Raw genomic sequence first — 18,976 nt, 5'->3', positions numbered from 1 at the left:
CCTCAACAGAAGTATCTTCAGAGTCCATATTTCCACAAACAGTATCTTCAAAGCAATTTAGGCCTTTGCCATCAAGCTCCTCATAATTCTTCCAGAACCTTCCCCTTATTCATTTAAAAAGCCATTCCAACATGTTCAGTATTTGCAAACTCAGCAGCACCAGCACCCCACTTCTCTGATACCAAAATCTGTTCTAGTTTGCTAATGCTGCCAGAATGCAAAACACCAGAAATGGATTGGCTTTTATAAAAGGGGGTTTATTTGGTTACACAGTTACAGTCTTAAGGCCATGAAGTATCCATCAACAAACGATACTTTCACTAGAGAAAGGCCATTGGCATCCTGAAAACCTGTTAGCTGGGAAGGCACGTGGCTCGCGTCTGCTTGCTCCCAGGTTGCGTTTCAAAAGGGCATTCTCCAAAATGTCTGCATCAGCTTCCAATGGCCATCTTTAAAATGTCTGTCTCAGCTCCAGCTAGCTGTGAGCTCCTTTTGTTTTAGCTTATATAGTGCTCCAATATCCAGAGTTACCACCTACAGTTGGATGGGTAACATCTCAATGGACACTGAACCAGTAGGTTCCAAACCAATCTACACTAATATGTCTGCTCCCCAAGGATGCATTAAAGAATATGGCTTTTTCTGGGGGACATAAATATACAAACTGGCACACATGCATTTAGAAATGACTGGTATAGTGGTGAGAAAGGAGGCCATGAAAATGGATAAGAATGTGTGGTAGTGCAGGGCATGGCCTTGGGATTAGCTGGCCTGGGTCAGACCCTGGTACAGCGGCTACTAGCTTTGTGGATCTTCAGCAAGTTACCTCTTCATACGTTTCTGTTTCTCTCCTGTAAAATGGGCTCAATAACAGTGCCTATTGCATAGGGCTGTTGTGAGGATCACAAGAGATAAAATATATTAGTGCTTATCAGAGTATCAAATAAGGAGTAAGATCTCAGGATGGAGAGATGGGGAGATAGATGATGATATATGGATATACAATTTTTCTAAGTCAAAATAGAGACAAAGAAGACAAAAATGCCAAAGAGAGTTCTTCGGTGGTGGGTTAACGGCAAAGAAGCAGAAGAGGAGGGGTGAAAGGAGCAGAAAAACACTGTAATGGCAGTTAAGGGGGTTGGAAATGTCCCAAACAGGTGGTGGTGAACAGGGTCAAAGGCTGTGGCAAAGTAGCGGAAAGCTGCGAAAAAGCCATGGCAGTACTCCACATCCATAGTCAACAGAGAAAGCCAAGTTAAACAAGGAGAGATACCACTCACGCTGCATTTACAGTGTTAGAGTTAAAAGAACCACCGTACAAGGTTGACAAGGATGTGCAGCAACTGGAACTGTCATGCATTGTTAGTGGGATAAGAAAATGATGAAACCCCTTAGGAAAACTGTTGGGCAGTTTCTTTTAAAGCTAAACATACACCTACCATATGATCCAGCAATTTCATTCCTAGTTATTTATTCAAAGGACATGAATATATCCATGTTTATAAAAAGACTCGCAGAAGAACACTCAACATTCATAGCAGCTTTATTTAAAATAGCTCCCTCCCCCCTACGTGGGATCAGACACCCAGGGGAGTGAATCTCCCTGGCAACGTGGAATATGACTCCTGGGGAGGAATGTAGACCTGGCATCGTGGGACGGAGAACATCTTCTTGACCAAAAGGGGGATGTGAAAGGAAATGAAATAAGCTTCAGTGGCAGAGAGAATCCAAAAGGAGCCAAGAGGTCACTCTGGTGGGCACTCTTATGTACAATATAGACAACCCTTTTTAGGTTCTAATGAATTGGGGTAGCTGGTGGTGGATACCTGAAACTATCAAACTACAACCCAGAACCCATGAATCTCGAAGACAGTTGTATAAAAATGTAGCTTATGAGGGGTGACAATGGGATTGGGAAAGCCATAAGGACCACACTCCACTTTGTCTAGTTTATGGATGGATGAGTAGAAAAATAGGGGAAGGAAACAAACAGACAAAGGTACCCAGTGTTCTTTTTTACTTCAATTGCTCTTTTTCACTCTAATTATTATTCTTGTTATTTGTGTGTGTGTGCTAATGAAGGTGTCAGGGATTGATTTGGGTGATGAATGTACCACTATGTAATGGTACTGTAAACAATTGAAAGTACGATTTGTTTTGTTTGACTGCATGGTATGTGAATATATCTCAATAAAATGAAGATTAAAAAGAAAAAAAAAAAAAAATAGCTCCAAAATGGGAAACAACCCAAGTGTCCACCAATAGATAAATGGATAAACAAATTGGGGTAATTTCACATAATGAACTACTACTCAGCAATAAAAAGGAACAAAATATTGCCACATACGACAACATGGATGAATCTCAAAATCATGTCATGTTCAAGAAGCTACATACAAAACAATGCATATTAAATGACTGTATTTATATTAAGTTGGTGAGAAAGTCACTGGATGAGGTGATGAGGAAGTCACAGATGTGCTTTAGGAGACACGTTTCAGAAAAGTGATGGAAACAGAAGCCACACCTTCTAGGGAGGGATGAATAGGGAGGAGGCAAAGGATCATATCCCAAGGTCAGCAAACTGTGGCCCACAGCCTTTTTCTGTACAATCTGAGAACTAAAAATGGTTTTACGTTTTTAAAGAAAAGAGAAGATAATGTGACAGAAACCATATGTGGCCCACAAAGCCTTTTACAGAAAGTTGGTTAGCTCCCCCGTCTTAGTTTTCCAGCTACTCAAACAAATACCATAGAATGGGTTGGTTTAAACAACAGAAATTGGCTCACAGTTTGGGACCTAGGAGAAGCCTAAAGCCAAGGGGTCAGCAAAATGATGCTTTCTCCCAGAAGACTGGCATTCTAGGGCTGGCTGCCAGCAATCCGTGGTCCTTGGCTTTTCTGTCACATGGCAAGGCACATGGTGATGTCTTCTCCTTTCTCTTCTGGCTTCTGTTGCGTTCCAGCTTTGGCTCCTCCCTACAGCTTTCTCCCTGTGGCCTTCCCTGTTAGGCCTCCAGTAACAGGATTAAGACCTATCCTGATTCAGTTGGCCACACCTTAACCAAAAACAACATCTTCAGAAAATCATATTTACAATGGGAAAACTCTTGGAATGGATTAAGATTAAGAACACATTTTTTTCTGCAGTACATAATTCAACATACCACACCCCTTATGTTGACTTTCTTCTCACATTTGGCAAGGAAGTGAAAAAAAGAAAGTGATAGCACGAGTGGCTTAAGGATCAAGTGTATAAGAGCTGATGTGTCCTCAAGAGAGCCTGAAGATCAAAAAATAAATGGGACTCATGAATATAGCAATAGTTTAAATAGGTGGGAGGGATGAGATATGAGCAAAACAGTTACCCTTAAAAAAAGAAAAGTATTTCTCTAAAACAGGTGGAAAGACGGAAAGGCGAAAAGACCCAAATTTTAAGGTGAGGAGGGGACCTGCATGAGCTCATATCAGAGGGCTGCCCACCTCACAGAGGAGCAGGCTATGAGGGGCTCCAAAACCCCAAGTCCTCCCCAACATGCTCAGACCCTGTGACCTTGCTCAGCTTCTTCTCATTCCCAGAGAACTCATCACCAACACACTACAAACCTGGTGCTTATCGGCTTTTGCACCCCACGAGAGTGCAAGCTCCACAAGAGCAGAAATCTTTGTCTGGAGGCTGGTGTCAGTACTAACTGTGCTGGGTATTCCTAGAGGGTTTACACAGGTGGAGACATAACCCACATGATGTTTTGAAAGGACCAAGGCTGCCAGGTGGAGACCGGACCTGGCCCCTAGGAGGACTGTAATTGTGAGGCTCCTTAGGGACGAACAAGTGGATTAATTAGAAAGTGACCTAAAAAATGAAGGCCCAGTCAAGGTGGGTTTGTAATATTGCTAGCAAATGTCAAATGCCTGGGAGAGGGACAAAAAAAGATGACCATCAAGACTGGGGATGGAGAATAGGCAAGGAAAGCATGACCTGGTTCCACTAGGGTAAAGAACTGAAATATACTTGAGGATGACCCCAAATGGAAACACCCAGCATCATGGCTGGGACAGGGAGACACAGCTTAGCAGAGCACTGAGACCTCTGCCCTGCACAGATCCAGGTGACACACAATACATGAGTCTCCAACTTGAAACACTTTGCTCTGTCAGCATTCTTGGAGTTTCGTTTTGATAGGAGACAAGGGCATATCAAGCCCTGTTGTTGTTCCACCATGAGTTTGAGGCCTTGGGAGCCATGTGAGCGCCTCTGTGCTCAGCAGATATTCTTCCACTGCCAAGCCCATCTTCCCTATGACAACTGTGAGTTATTAAGTAAAAAGTGAGGACAGCAAACTCAAAGGGAATACAGATATGGAAAAGAGCAGAGACACCAAAGTCATAGTAAAAAGTAGGCACTTACCTATAAGCATTAATATAATCTTTCCTGTGTTCCAGAAGAAAATCCCTCAGCTTGCCAATGTGAGAAATCTAATATCAAAAGAAAACAAACAGTTTAGAGACAGACAGATACCACTTATACAGCATAAATTTTAAATTTGTACAGAATGGAAAGTGGGTTGCAGGAAGATTTTGAAGCTACAAACTGGCAACTCTGGTTTCAGCCCCTCAGTGACATGCTGGGTGGCTCTGGGACAGCCCCCCCCCCCCCCCCGGGCCGGGTTTCCCATGCGCGCTTCCACCGCTGACTGCGACCTGCGGCATCAGGAATGGATGACTTCTGAGGAATGGAAAGATGAAATGAGCTCCCGTGTGTCTAGTAACCACACAGCATATGCTCAAAAAAGGTTAATTCCTTTCCTGATGTCTCTAATATCTAAATCTTTATAATCACTATGAAATAATTCAGTCCAAATAGACGCGTCTGCCTTCTTCCAAGTGTTCCGCAGGGCGGACGCTAAGGCTGGAGCTGTCAGGTTTATAGACAGGGCCCCTGTGGAGCAGCAGAGTTAAAGCAAAGCTCCATCTTCCCCTGGGCCTCCTTTCCTGGATGAACAAAAAGAATGCAGAAGGCCAGAGGGCTATATTTGTAACGGCTGATTTCTAGTATAATAGAAACCTGCTCTAAAGCTCCTACTGCGACATGGAGGTAGGGATTGAAAAATAAATAAAAAGGAGGCAGAAAGAGCCAGCAGGTAAGAAGAAGCTGAGGCTCACAGTCAACAGGTACAAGCGAGTTTCCAGAAGGAGAGAATGAGAACACCACTGAGTGCCCACTTCTGTCCCTTACCACACAGTTCACGCCGGTGTCCCACTAGCACCCTTTGTACTTTTTCCATACACGTGGAGCCCTGGCTTTGAAAGGGCTGCTAAACTTTCATCTTTTCCACAAAAGTCTCTGTTTAGACCAACCCAAGTTAAGGTTAATGTTCACTTTATTACTTTATTAATGAAGACTTGCAAGCTTTGCTTAAAGTTCCATTTAACACAATCAACTGTCACTGAAAACAAACAGTAAACCTTCACTGAGCGTTTACTGTGAGCCAAGGAGTGTTCCAAGAGCTCTGCATGCATTACCTCATCGAGTCTCCCAGCAACCTCCATGAGAGCATTAATATTATCATGCCCATTTTATAGATGAGGAAACCGAGTCAGAGAGGGTAAGCAATTTGCTCATGGACACACACGGCCTGGAGTAAACCCAGGCAGACTAAGTATCAGGCTTGAATTCTTAAGCACCAAGTTTAAACACAGAATTTTGGCAGGTCGTGACTACAGTTTTCCAGTACTGGGTTCGCAAGGGGTATGGCTGAGAACTGAAAAAAGCAATCTGGGTGAACCTCCTCAGGCAGTTGTTTTATCCTTAAATTTATAGTCAAGACTGCACTAGGCACTTCATTCTACCCAACAGTGACTATTCATTTCTGAGTGCTAGTCTGTGTGTGTAAGCAGTGCACAGATTGGCAGGTGCACTGTCATCAGCCCACATGAAAATCCTATGAATTAGACACACAACCCCCCATCCCCACCCCACTTAATAAACATGGAAATCAAGGCCCATGCAAGGTCACAAAGCTAAGAAGTGGCAGAACTGGGATTTAATCACAGGCTTACCTGACTCAAAGGCTACATTATTTATTCTGTATTATATTGTCAGAAGACTAATATACACTGTCAATATTTAGCTTAATAAAGTTTGAGTTTTTCTTCCTAAAAATTTAAGACGGGTTTCATGTGATAGCATTGTGTGCGTTGATTTAAAAAGTTAAAAAAAAAAAAAATTATTGGGTTCTAATCCTTGCCTTGCCACTTACTGATGAAGGGACCTCGTACTGCTGGCTCCCTATTCTCCAGGCAGAGGCCCTTCACTTAAAACTAATAATCCTGGCTGAAGTCCCAATCCTTAGCTCACTCCACCCAGAGGGAAGGGAGAGCCTTCTCCAGCAGGTGACTTGGAAAAGGGGCTGAGAGGGTGTTTTATGACCTGGGCTCCACCTATATTTGGCTACAAATCTAACGTCAGGTTCTCCATTGGCTTTCTCTTGTTCTGACTCCTGCATTTCCCTTTCAGGTGGTTCCAAAGTTGGGATGGAAAGAAAGGGGTATTATTTATAAGCTCCTCTAAACTCTTTACCTTTGCCAACTGAAATTTTGAGAAAGTTGCTTAATCTCCTTGGGCTTCACTACAAAGGGAGGGGTGTAAAAATAATTTCTTAAAAATAGTACTAGCAGGATTTAATAGCCAACTTTTATTGAGCACCTACTATGCAGGTGGCACCAATCTAAATGCTATGCATCCATTACCTCCTTTACTCCTCAGAACCACCCTACAGGGCGGGTACCATTATTATCTTAATTTACAGATGAGAAGACACTGAGGCTTTACGAACTTGCTAACAGCAACACATTTAGTTTAAATGATTGAAGCCCAGACTGTCTGACCCCCAAACCAAGTGCCTGCTTGCCTTCAGGCTCCACAAGCTCACCCACGGAGCTGGCTCTGCTGGTTCCCCGATCACTTTCACCAGTGGTGCAGAGGGTGTGTACTGAAATCAAAAGTACCCAATTCTGCAATGACTGATCCAGGTTAAAGGCACTGTCCACAGCTATGGGACAGCTCAAAGCTAACAGCCACACTCCAGGATCTGCCAGGATCTGGCTTCATTAGGCTGATGTTCAAACAAGTTATTTAAACTATATTCTAGAACGATGGGTATTCATCTGCCCCCATCCCTGCCTTCCTCTGAAGATAAACTGAGTTCGCCTTTAAGTGGCTAGATTTTACTAAGGCTAATTTCCAAAATCATCAAAACCCTGAAATCCTCCACACAAATGAGCTACAACCAAGGTAAACTGATCACACAACAGTACATACAGCGTGGTCCTTACATTAGATGCATTTGACAGGAGTGAAAAAAGACTCTTTTTACCTGTCCTTATGCACGTAAAGATTTTACTAGGGGAGACCAAACAAAAACTAAAGCACCCCAAGATGCAAACAGTGGCCTCATGGGGGATTCAATACCAGATACTACAGACATGGATGGTTTTCCCACAAGCAGACTATGGGAAGAGGGAATGAGGCTGTGCTGTGTGAGTCGCTCCCGTAGACACACAACTACACAGATCTCTAGCTATATATATGCATAAAGAGGGATCTCAAACTGCTCATCAAAATCTTGATGGTTATCTCTAGTTTGCTTTCTTCTTATTACCTTTTTGTACTTAAAATTTTTTTCCACAATTAGTATGTATCACCTTTGTAATCAGATAAAAAATGTTTTTAAACAAAAAGACAAATCTTCCCACATACTTCCCTGATTAAAACTGCAACTTGTCTCCCCAGCACCCACCAGATCAAGTCCAATTCCTAGAGCCTGAGACCCAGGGCCCCAGCAGGAGTTCCCTGCTGGCATCCCTGATTCACTCCCTCTGCCACCTCTCACCCCTGCCACTCCATCCCCCTCACCTGACATACTCCCACTCCCAGGCACCTCCGACAGGTCTGCTCTCCCATCTCCAGGCCAGGTTCAGGACCCCTTTTCCAAGCACGTCTCCTTCAGAGCTGTCACCATCCTGTTCTGAAACACTCTCATGACATGAACTCCCTGGGCACAGTGCCCACCCCAGAGTGTTTCCTCAATGATTATTTAATGTTTCACTCTGACTTCTATCCTTCAAGAATCACTAGGATGGTAAAATAAACTCAAAACCCAGTAAGTTGGCTACATCACATTATCCACAAGATGGCAACACAAGTACTACAGAAGTAGGATTACCCAAGAGCTCGCTTAAAGATAGAAAAATATTTTTCCAAGAGCTTTTAAAATTTCTTTGGTTCTTTCTTTTTCATGTGGCTTCAAAGGATTAATAAAGGTTAACTGTTCTGAGCAGTCTGAGGCTGAAATGGCATTGTTTTAAAATATACATGTGCACTTTGGGTGAGTCAGAGAAGACTTTAAAACACTGAATGCACTCTAGGAGGTTCAACACAAAGGGAGCTCGGGAGCCGGTTTGCCATCTGCCATCCCAGGCAGCAGGCCCAGCTTTGTTTATGTGTCACCCACAGAACAGTCCTATTAGCTGCGCCTTCCTGGGTGTTTCTGTAAATTACCCAAAGCAGGAGAAACTGTAAAACAAAAACCCTCGTACAAAATGGTGGGATTCTTCTCAAAGGACAACTGCCTTTTAACTATAGGGAGAGTTCAAAGCAGTTGACAAGCATCTTTTGCTGATCACAGCAGTGATCTGACTTGCCAGCTGCCCCCTCCCCAGGACGATAGGAATTCTGCTCTGCTGGCACTCAAAGCACTCCCAACAAAGGCCTGATTGATTAAGAAACACTAAGTACCGATTTGCAGAACTTGCCTGTGCAAGAAACAAGCATTGTTCAAGATTAAAGAGACTCCACTAGGTCCCTCTGGCATATTGTAAAAAGTTCCCTGTAACACAAAATCATTATTTTTTTCATTCAATCAGTGGACACAGCTTGCTGTTAGTTTAGTATGCAGCCAAAGGCACAGCCAAAACCACCACTGCTGTATAAATGTTTGCCAACTACTTATAGGATAAAACAATTTTTTACAAGGATCATGTTCCCAAGTTTAATTTGGAGGCCCACTAACTAAATCTCAAATCCACTCTTTCCGTCTTAGTTGAAAAGTGCATCAATACCAATTACAGCTAAAGTTTGGAATCAATGTGCCTCTGGAAGGCTCGGACCTGCCAAAGTCCCAGTGGGGGCTGTGAGAGTCCCAGGCCTGTGGACGAGAAGCTCCGAGTGCCTCCTCACTCACAAAGAGTCTGGCACTGCCACCAGCATTCCACTGGAGGCGTGGGGCACAGCAGTGATGTTACTAAGGGATTAAATATAAGAACTGTTTCTTTCCTGCTTTCTCCTTTTCTTTGCCAACGGTTTAGTAAGCAAGTACTATGGACTTGGCCAACCTCCCAGCCCATCGCTTCCCCCTGATTTCCACCACCGCCCTTCTGTGAATAAAGGGCACTGGGGCTGATAGCAGTAGTGGGAGCTTCGGGCCATACTCCTCCCAGTTCTCACATGGGTGCCTCATGCCTCCCTTCCTGAAGCACTCTCCTCCTCGGCTCCCAGGATGCTCTCTCCTCCAGGTTCTCTTCTTAAACCTCTGGCACTTTTCTTGGCTTAATCCACTGGCTCTTCCTCCTTTGTTAATCTCTGAAATTTACTTCTCTTAGGCTTAGACTTTGTCCTTTTCTCTTCTCTACACATTCTTGCTAATAAGCACCCTCATTCCCACCCACAGCTTTCTATACTATCCACACAAAATTTACCCCAGTCCCTCTCCCCTCTTCTCACAGATGAGTATGTCCAACTCTCACCTGAACCTGCCACCAGAGGACCCTGAGTACCTCAGAAGCAACCCGCCCCGAAGGTCAAATCATTAGACCAGCCACCCTCAGCCTTCCTCGTAGAAAAGGTCAAGACTTCTCTTTTTCATCCCATGAATTAAATGAGCCAGCCAGTCCTGAGTGGACATCTAAACATCTGCCAAAGTCATCTAACCAGCCCACTGACCAGCTCCTCTGCCTGCACTCTCCACACGTGCCCTGGACCTGCCAGGCCTTCCCCTGGCCAAGCCTCCTCTTTTATGCCTCTGCACTTTGGCACCTTATCTTTTCTCTGCCCAGAAGGTCTTCTCTCCAACTGGCCACATTTCTGCTCAAATGGTCTGGGCCCAAGGAGGTTTCAAGATGTGGCACTCGGGGTTCATTCCCCCCTGTCTCTGTGTGAAGCCTTCCTTTAGGCACTTTATAAGGGCTTGATAAATGTTAGCTGAATATGTAAAGTGTTCTAAGGAAAACTTAATCAGTAGCTAAGTAACCTGCTCTGGATTTCTGTTGCCAACCAACACCAACCTTACTGGACTGTAGTCACAGAATTCTACAAATGCTTTTAAAGGGAGGGAAAGAAAGGGTGATGGTAGCAAGGAAGGGGGGAGAGAGGGGAAAGGAAGTAAACAGGAAAGAAAGAGAGGGAGGAGAGAAAGGGAGGGAAGGAGGGCACACAGGGAAGGAGGGCACACGAAAGGAGAGAGTGATTTTTCTAGTTCCAGTCTTCTACAGTTTCAGTCTCCAGAAACAGACAATAGGGCTGGTTAAATGGAGGCGATAAGGGTAGTTAACACTAGTTGAAATGAATGAGGTGGTGCAATTTCTGATATTAAAGCTACCTTTCCCACCAACTGAAAAATATTGCTTTTTTGTAATATTAAGCACTATCCTCTTGAAAGAAATTCAGTGATTAAAAAAATAAAATCCTAGATTCTTAGTTTTAATGACAATGAAAGGACTCATGAACAATTTCAAAAGTTGAGTAGCAACAGATGGCAGGAAACAAGGGAATTTAAAGTACCCATTCAAGTCACTGAAACTTCTGTTTTAAAACAGGTCTAGAACTCCTCTATCTTGAAGAAAAGCAAAAAAGTATGGACTCAACCTTTGCTTCCTCCTCACTCCCTCCCACCCCAACTTTCTCTTTACATCTCATTCTATCCACCTATCTTCATAACTGTGACTGTTTAATTCCTGTCCATTAGCTCCCCAAAGGGCATTCCCTCCTTTTCCAAAACTCTCACACTCCTGGTTTATCGGAGTTTCCGTATGACTAGCTCAAGCTTGACGGTACAGAGGATAAAGCAAGTATCTCCCTTCTTGGATTCTCAAGATGGGGAGAAGCCTGGGACAGACTTACCTGCTTTGCTTGAAGTGCAGCTGCGGTAGGGAGCCCGTTACCTCTCTCCTTTCGTGTGCCCTCCTTCCCTCCCTTTCTCTCCTCCCTCTCTTTCTTCCCTGTTTACTTCCTTTCCCCTCTCTCCCCCCTTCCTTGCTACCATCACCCTTTCTTTCCCTCCATTTAAAAACGTTTGTGGAATTCTGTGACTACAGTCCAGTAAGGTTGGTGTTGGTTGGCAACAGAAATCCAGAGCAGGTCAGCTGTTACCCTTTAAACACTACCAAGTTCTTTTTACTCTGAATCAAGCTCAGCTACTGTGTTCCCTCAACCCGAGTCCTCGCTCTTCTCCAAGTTAAACATTCCCAATTCCTTGAAGAATTCTTTACATGAAATACATTTGTGGCACCTGGCGATACTTATACTCTCCTCTGAATGTAGCAATTTGTGGGTCTCAAAAATCAAATTTGGTTCTCAGAATGGACTCAACTCCGTAGGCAGGAAGCACAGAGAAGAGAATAACCATTGTCTTCCTTGCTCCAGCCACCGGCTTCGATTCATGCCACCTAAGAACATGCTCACTTTCCCATCACCGAGTCAAGTTGACTTTACATCAACTAAAATGACTCTTCCATGAGTGCTGCTGATAGACGACATCTTCAGTATACTCATATTTTGCCCTGTCAATTGCAGTTCTGATCATTCTGCCATTCAAGACATCGTGAACTAAAAATCATCAATTTAAAAAATGGGAAGGAACTAGGGCTGGCAAAGAAGCCGAGGCTGTAGACCCCTCCCTGTGGACAATGAGCTCAGTCACAGACCCACCTAACAGTCAAAATAATCAGTCCATTTAGAAAATATTTCATCCACAAAGATATGAAAGACTCTGCTGAATGCCTTCTGACATCAGAGGATCTCCTCACCTGCCAGCCGAGCAACCTGATCCAAAAGTGCACAATGAAGCTGGGGGCCTCATGCTGCAAGAATCCACGCAGGCTAACGCTCACCACTTTCTTTTCTGTGTGTTTGGAAGCATTTCTTTTATTTGTTCACTTGACAGATATGTAAGGCCCAGTATGAGCCAGGCACCTTAGGGGAAAGAGGAAGAGACGAAGGGAGGAAGGAGAACAGAATGGGGAGGATCAACTCAAGGACCTGACACAGCTTCACGCTGCTTTTCAGATCCAATTTAAAGTCTGTGTGGTCTCGAGGCTGTATGGAGAATGTGTATATATGTGTGTGTGCATGCTTATGGCATTCTTCCCAGGCTAATATAACATGAACTAACAACTCACAGAGACCTGGGTTCAGATCCCATCTGTCTCAGTTTCCCAGGGCTGCTATAACAAATATCATGTATTGACAGGCTTAAGCAACAGGGATTTATTGTCTCACAGTTTTGGAGGCTCATAGTCCAAAACCAAAATCAAGGTATTGGCAGGTCATGCTTTCTTCAAAGTCTTTTTAGTTCTGGTGGTGGCTTGCTGGCAGTCACTCTCTGCCTCTGTCACATGGTCCCCTCCTGCTCAGTGTTTGGGTCTCTGTCTAGACCCCCTCTCCTTAGAAGGATCCCAGTCATATTGTAATAGGCCACCCTGTTTCAAGTTGGCCTCCTCTTAGTGGTACCTTTGAATTCACAGCCATAGGACTGCGAGTTAAGACCTGAACATGTCTTGTGGGGGGCAGGATTCAATCCCCAACACCATCTCTCTCACTTACTAGCGATGTGACATCATGCAAGTAAGTAAACTCTTTGAGTCTTAATCTTCTGATGTATAAAACTGAGACAACAATAACTTTGAAAGTAACTACAAGCAGTCAATGAAAACAATGTCTGTAACAAATCTGACACTGTGTCTGGCACACAGTAGGTGATCCATCATTCTAAGTTTCCTCTCCTTCTTCCCCCTGATTACTGTCTGGGTGTCTTCCATGAGGCAAGGTCAGCCTGGATGGTGGACTGCCATGGGGACAGTGGGTGGAAGGGGAGGTGCAGGGACCATGTTAAACGGCTCTGACCTAGAAGATCATTCGCAAAAGCACAGAACTGAGGAGAAGATAGAAAGCTACAGAGTCAGAAGAACAATCGAAACCGGATTTTGCAAGAAACTGGAGGCAAAAGCACAACTGGAGGACAGGTGGTGGTAACACCAGAAGCTAATATTTATTGAGTACTTACTGTGTGTGAGGTGCTATCTTAGGAGTTTTAAATATGGCAACAATTTAAGCCTCACACCTATCCTACAAGGCGGGCCCAGAGGAATACTGAAAAGCTGCCTAGGCTGTACAATGAGCTAGTGATGACGACAATTTCGCCCCAGAAAGGCTGGCTGCGGAGCCTGCCCTCAACTACCGAGACAGAAATGGGGAGACGCCACAAGTAGAAAGGGCAGGAGAAAGAGCAAAGTGGGAGTGGCTGAGGTGACATGTTGCAGGCCCAATTCCATACTTGCTGGGTATCTGGAAAAGTCTTTCCTGAAAGCAGTTTGGAGACAACTGACCTGGACACAGCAGTTTGGAGACAACTGACCTGGACGGCCCCTCTCCATCCCCACAGCAGAGCTGCACCTGACATCAAGCTTAAGCTTAGTGGGCTGCGGGATACTGATTACGTGCTTCGACTTGGCGGGCCTGGGCTGGGGGACCTGATCAGCCCCTGGGGAGGGTGGTGGGCACGGGTGACAGCGCCCTCCACTGCCCCCCAGGCCTGGGAAAGTGAGGCCGGAGGCAGGCCCCATTTCCTCACCCAAAATACCACTGTTAGGAGAGGCTTGCCGAAGGGAACCGCCTTTTCCCCACCCCCTTATCTTGCCCGGACACTCCCCGTTGCCAGAGCAACTCCCCCACCGTCAGTGCGCATGCGCAGTTACCAGAACAACTCTCGCCCCTTGTCTATCAACCTCCGCGCCCTCTCCGAACCAATCCAAGCCTTTGACCTCTACAGCTACCCCGCCCTCTAATCGCCCAATATAAGCTTGTGCTCTCCCCTAATAAAGCTCTCTTGGTTTTCTTCTATGACCCAAAAAGAACCGTGTCCCTCCTGTTCCTTTCTCGCCGCCCTCCATACCTTGCACGCCCCCCCGCCGGGGACCTGGCCAAGTCTCCCGCCTCGCCTTCGCCTCCGGGAAAGAGCCCCCGCCGCCGGTACCCACAGAGCAACGCCGAGAGCTGAGGGTTCAGCAACCGGCCGCCCCCCCCCCCAGGACGTAATAAGTAAGACCGCAGTGGGCAAGGTGGAAAGCACATACAGTCAAACCTACACTGGAGGGTGTGCCAAAGATGGCAGCATAGAGAGCAGTGGAAGTTAGTTAGTCCTGCCAGAGCAACTAATAAGTAACCAGGAAGAACTAGTAAATGATCTGGAATAACTGCTGGGGGACAACCGCAACTGTCCACACATCGTGCACCAACCTGGATTGGGAGGAATGCCTGATATCACAGCATGGAATCTGTGAGTAGAAACTGTGGATGTGAGCAGGGAGCCCCCTCCCCCCACGGCAGCCCGAATGGCAAAGCCTCGTTGTGATAGAGAGCAGCACTCTCTGAACAAGAAAACATACCTCAGTCCAGCTACAAATGGGGTTTTAATTGGCAAACGTGGACTGACCAATGCAAGCTGCAAATCCGCAACAAGCAGACAGAGGCTTTCAGTGATGACTCACCTTGAAGAGCCAGGGGACTTCTCTGTCTCAGGAAGGGAGCCCAGAGGACTGGGTGCTATCTCTGGCTGATGGGTAAAACTGGGGGCCATGGACTGACCTTGAAAGGGGGCTTTCTGTCCCTTTTTCTCTCTCTCAACCTGAGTGGTTCAGTGGAGAAAGCCTCAGCCATTTTCAGCTCGCAGTGCTCTGTAGTGGAGAAAGTGTCAGCCACTTTCAGCTCCCAGCTCTCCGACCCAGACAAGGGTGGAGACAGCAGAATCAGAGACATAAAGAACCTATTTATATGCAATGAAAACTCCCTAGGGGGCATATCTTCACTAAGAGGAAACAGGTGGTGCCCAGATCTACTACCCGCCTTCTGTTCAGAACCAAACCCCAGAGCCTGAGGGAAAACAGCTATGGGCCACACCTCCTTACACCAGTCAGGAGCTACAGGCTGACAGGCGCCACCAGCTGGGCAGAAAAGCACAGTGACTTGAGGCCTCACAGGGTGTAGCAATCTTCTAAGACACCCTCAGGGAAACTGGGTACTATTACCTCCTTCCAAGACCTGAGCCTGTTCTGGTATGGGAAAACCTGATTGGGGTAACCAAGGAAACCAGATGCCTAGACAACAGAAAACTACAATCTAAACTAAGAAATATGAAGTTATGGCTCAGTCAAAGGAACAAACTTACACTTCAACTGAGATACAGGAATTTAAACAACTAATGCTAAATCAATTCAAAAAGTTTAGGGAAGATATGGCAAAAGTGATGAAGCGTATAATGAAAACACTGGGCGTACATAAGGTAGAAACTGAAAGTTCAAAAAAACAACTGGCAGAATATACGGAAATGAAAGGCACAACACAAGAGATGAAAGACACAATGGAGACATACAACAGCAAATCTCAAGAGGCAGAATCAACAATGGAGGGGGTGGTGGTTAGGGATATGGGAGGACTGGAGTTTCCTTTTTGTGTCTTTATTTCTTTTCAGGAACTGGAGAACAAGATACCTGAAAGCCTACACACAAAAGAACAGATAGAGAAAAGAATGGAAATATATGAGCTACATCTCTGGGAATTGAAGGACAACTAGAATGCATGAATGTACATGTTATTGGTGTCCCAGAAGGAGAAGAGAAGGGAAAAGGGGCAGAAGCAATAATAGAGGAATTAATCAATGAAAACTTCCCATCTCTTAGGAAAGACATAAAATTACGGATCCAAGAAGCACAGTCTATTCCAAACGGAATAGATTTCAATAGGCCTATGCCAAGACACTTAATAATCAGATTATCAAACATCAAAGAAAAGAGAGAATCCTGAAAGCAGCAAGAGAAAACCAATCCATAACATACAAAGGAAGCTTGTTAAGACTATGTGAGGAATTATCAGCAGAAACCATGGAGGCAGGAAGGAAGTGATGTGATATATTTAAGATACTGAAAGAGAACAACCGCCAACCAAAAATCCTATATCTGGCAAAAATGTCCTTCAAATAAGAGGGAGAGTTCAAAATATTCTCTGACAAACAGACAACGACAGAGTTTGTGAACAAGATACTTGCTCTACAGGAAATACTAAAGGGAGCACTACAGACTGATAGGAAAAGACAGGAGTAAGAGGTTTGGAACACAATCTTGGGTGATGGCAGCACAGTAATGTAAGTACACTGAACAAAGATAACTATGAATATGGTTGAAAGAGGAAGGTTAGGAGCATGTGGGACACTAGAAGGAAAGAGGAAAGATAAAGACTGGGACTGTAGAACTCAGTGAAACCTAGAGTGTTCAACAATTGTGATAAAATGTACAAATATGTTTTTTCATGAGGGAGAACAAATGAATGCCAACCTTGCAAGGTGTTAAAAACAGGGAGGTTTTGGGGGAAAAATACAATCAATGTAAACTAGAGACTACAATTAACAGAAACATTGTATTATGCTTCCTTTAATGTAACAAAGGCAATATATCAAAGGTAAATGCATATAAGAGGGGGGCAGAAGAGAGGGGTATGGGACTCTTAGCATTGGTAATGTTGTTTGACTCTTTATTCTACTTTAGTTTAATGTTATCTCTCTTTTTGTTGCTTCCTAGCTGTAATCATTTGTTTTCTTTTCTTTCTTTTTTCTTTTTATTTTGTCTCTCTACCTTCTTTGACTTTTCCTCCTGCTTTGTGGAAGAAACAGAGATGTCCTTAGATAGTGGTGAGGGTGGTGAATACATAAATATATGACTATACAGGGAACTATCAATTGTTTACTTAGAACAGATATGGTGTTGATGAAGAAATCTTAAGGGCACTATATTGAGTGAAATAAGTCAGAAACATAAAGACAAATATTGCAGGGTCTCACTGATATGAACTAATTATAATATGTACGCTCACAGACATGAAATACAAGTTATCAAAACACAGAATGAGGCTAAAGAATGGGGAGCAGTTGCTTATTACGAGCAGAATGTTCAACTAGGTTGATCTTAAATGTTTGGAAATGAACACAGGTGATTGTGAGAATAACTAACAGTGCTCAATGGTGTGTGAATGGGGTGGAAAGTGGAAGCTCAGAGTCACGTATGTCACCAGAAGGAAAGCTGGAGGTTAAAAGATGCATAAAACAGTGAACCTTGTGGTGGGCAATGTCTGTGATTAACTGTACAAATATCACAAATCTCTTTCATGAACCAGAACAAATGTATGACACTGTAACTAGAAGTTAATATCAGAGGGGCATATAGGGAAAAAATATACCTATTGCAAACTATATAATACAGTTAGTAGTATTTTACTGTTCTTTCATCAAAAGTAACAAATGTACTATACCAATACTATGAGTCAACAATGGAGGGGGGGCGGTTAGAGATATGGGAGGACTGGAGTTTCCTTTTTTTGTCTTTATTTCTTTTCTGGAGTAATGAAAATGTTCTAAAAATTGAAAAAAAAATTAATTGTGGTGATGAATGCACAGCTGTATGATGGTACCGGGGGCAACTGATTGTACACTTTGGATCTTTGGATAATTGTATAGTATGTGAAAAATCACAATAAAAAATAAATTAATTAAAAAAAAAACAACTACACTGGAATTATCTTTTGGTGAGGCCACACTGGATTCTATCACACCCTCTTGGAATAGACTGCTGTTTCCTCAGCTGCACCCCAGAAGTGCTGGTCTGTGATTAGGAGCCAGGATGAAATGAAAATGCATATCCTCAGGTGTGAGAATCCCAGGTCGGGAGGCAAGATATTCTTACTGGGAGAGAGAGGCACTGGGGAAACAAAACCAAGAAAGGCTGCAGACTCACACCCACACCTCACACTCACCCCAGGGCACATACATTCTGAGTGCAAGGCTCTGTGGGACAATAGGCCCTGTTTAAATAGGGAGTATTTCTTTTCTGCCGGGCACATAGAGTTGATCTCCTGTAAGTTAACTTTCTGTATCAGGTGCCTCCAGGGTGCAGCTTCCTCACCTCCTCCCCTCAAGCTCCTTCAAAGCTTTTCTCCCACTTAGAATGCCTGCCTTTTCCTCAGTGCAGGTACTTTCCTCCAAGAAGAGTCTGTTGATGCATCACCTACTTTTGCCCGCTGGTGGTCTATCCACATTTTGCTCTCTTGGAAAGCAAACCCTGCTTCCTAGCAGAAGGTGCCCTGGAGCAGTCAGCATCCAGACAGGGAGCTGGGAGCCACCTTCCAGGCACACTGCGACTGCAAGCCAGTATATGATCTCAGAACCACTGCTCAGGGCCTTGATTCCTCACCAGAAAGTTCCAAAGGTGAGGCAGGAAGGTCCCCAAACCCCTTTCCAGCTCAAAAATTCCAGCTTAGTTTTTCTGTAAGTTCAGTCAATTGAAAGCTCCTTATGACCAAACCCTAAAGATTTCTTTCCACAACTCTTCTACTTTTCAAAATTTCAATCATGGTTCTAAGGATCCCTGTACTTGGGAGCCTCACTTATTGATGTTCTCTGAACTAGGGCCATTCAGTAATAGAACCTTCATAAAAAATTAGAACTATTTATAATCATTCATAAGTCTATAAGGTGCAAGAAAAATAGACAATAAAAGAACTACTGTGACAATTACTTATAGGCGACTAATTTGTACATGTAATAAATGTTGGGTAAATATGCATCAAAATGACAAAAGCAATCACTTACATAGTACTTGCT

At 44.2% G+C, this 18,976-nt stretch overlaps 1 protein-coding gene across 2 annotated transcripts in view; it reads right to left on the bottom strand.

The window, feature by feature from the left end:
* STX18 (syntaxin 18) overlaps positions 1-18,976 on the bottom strand; it is a 141,906-nt gene that overhangs the window by 71,050 nt on the left and 51,880 nt on the right. For both annotated transcript variants that reach the window (XM_037829383.1, XM_037829386.1), the window contains exon 2: positions 4,408-4,475. In XM_037829383.1, the coding sequence (XP_037685311.1) occupies positions 4,408-4,475 (68 nt within the window). The remainder of the gene's footprint in view (positions 1-4,407; positions 4,476-18,976) is intronic.

This window comes from Choloepus didactylus, chromosome 3 (genome assembly GCF_015220235.1).
Source record: "Choloepus didactylus isolate mChoDid1 chromosome 3, mChoDid1.pri, whole genome shotgun sequence".
In the NCBI taxonomy this organism is placed as follows: domain Eukaryota; kingdom Metazoa; phylum Chordata; class Mammalia; order Pilosa; family Megalonychidae; genus Choloepus; species Choloepus didactylus.
This window is presented reverse-complemented; position numbering and strand designations above follow the sequence as displayed.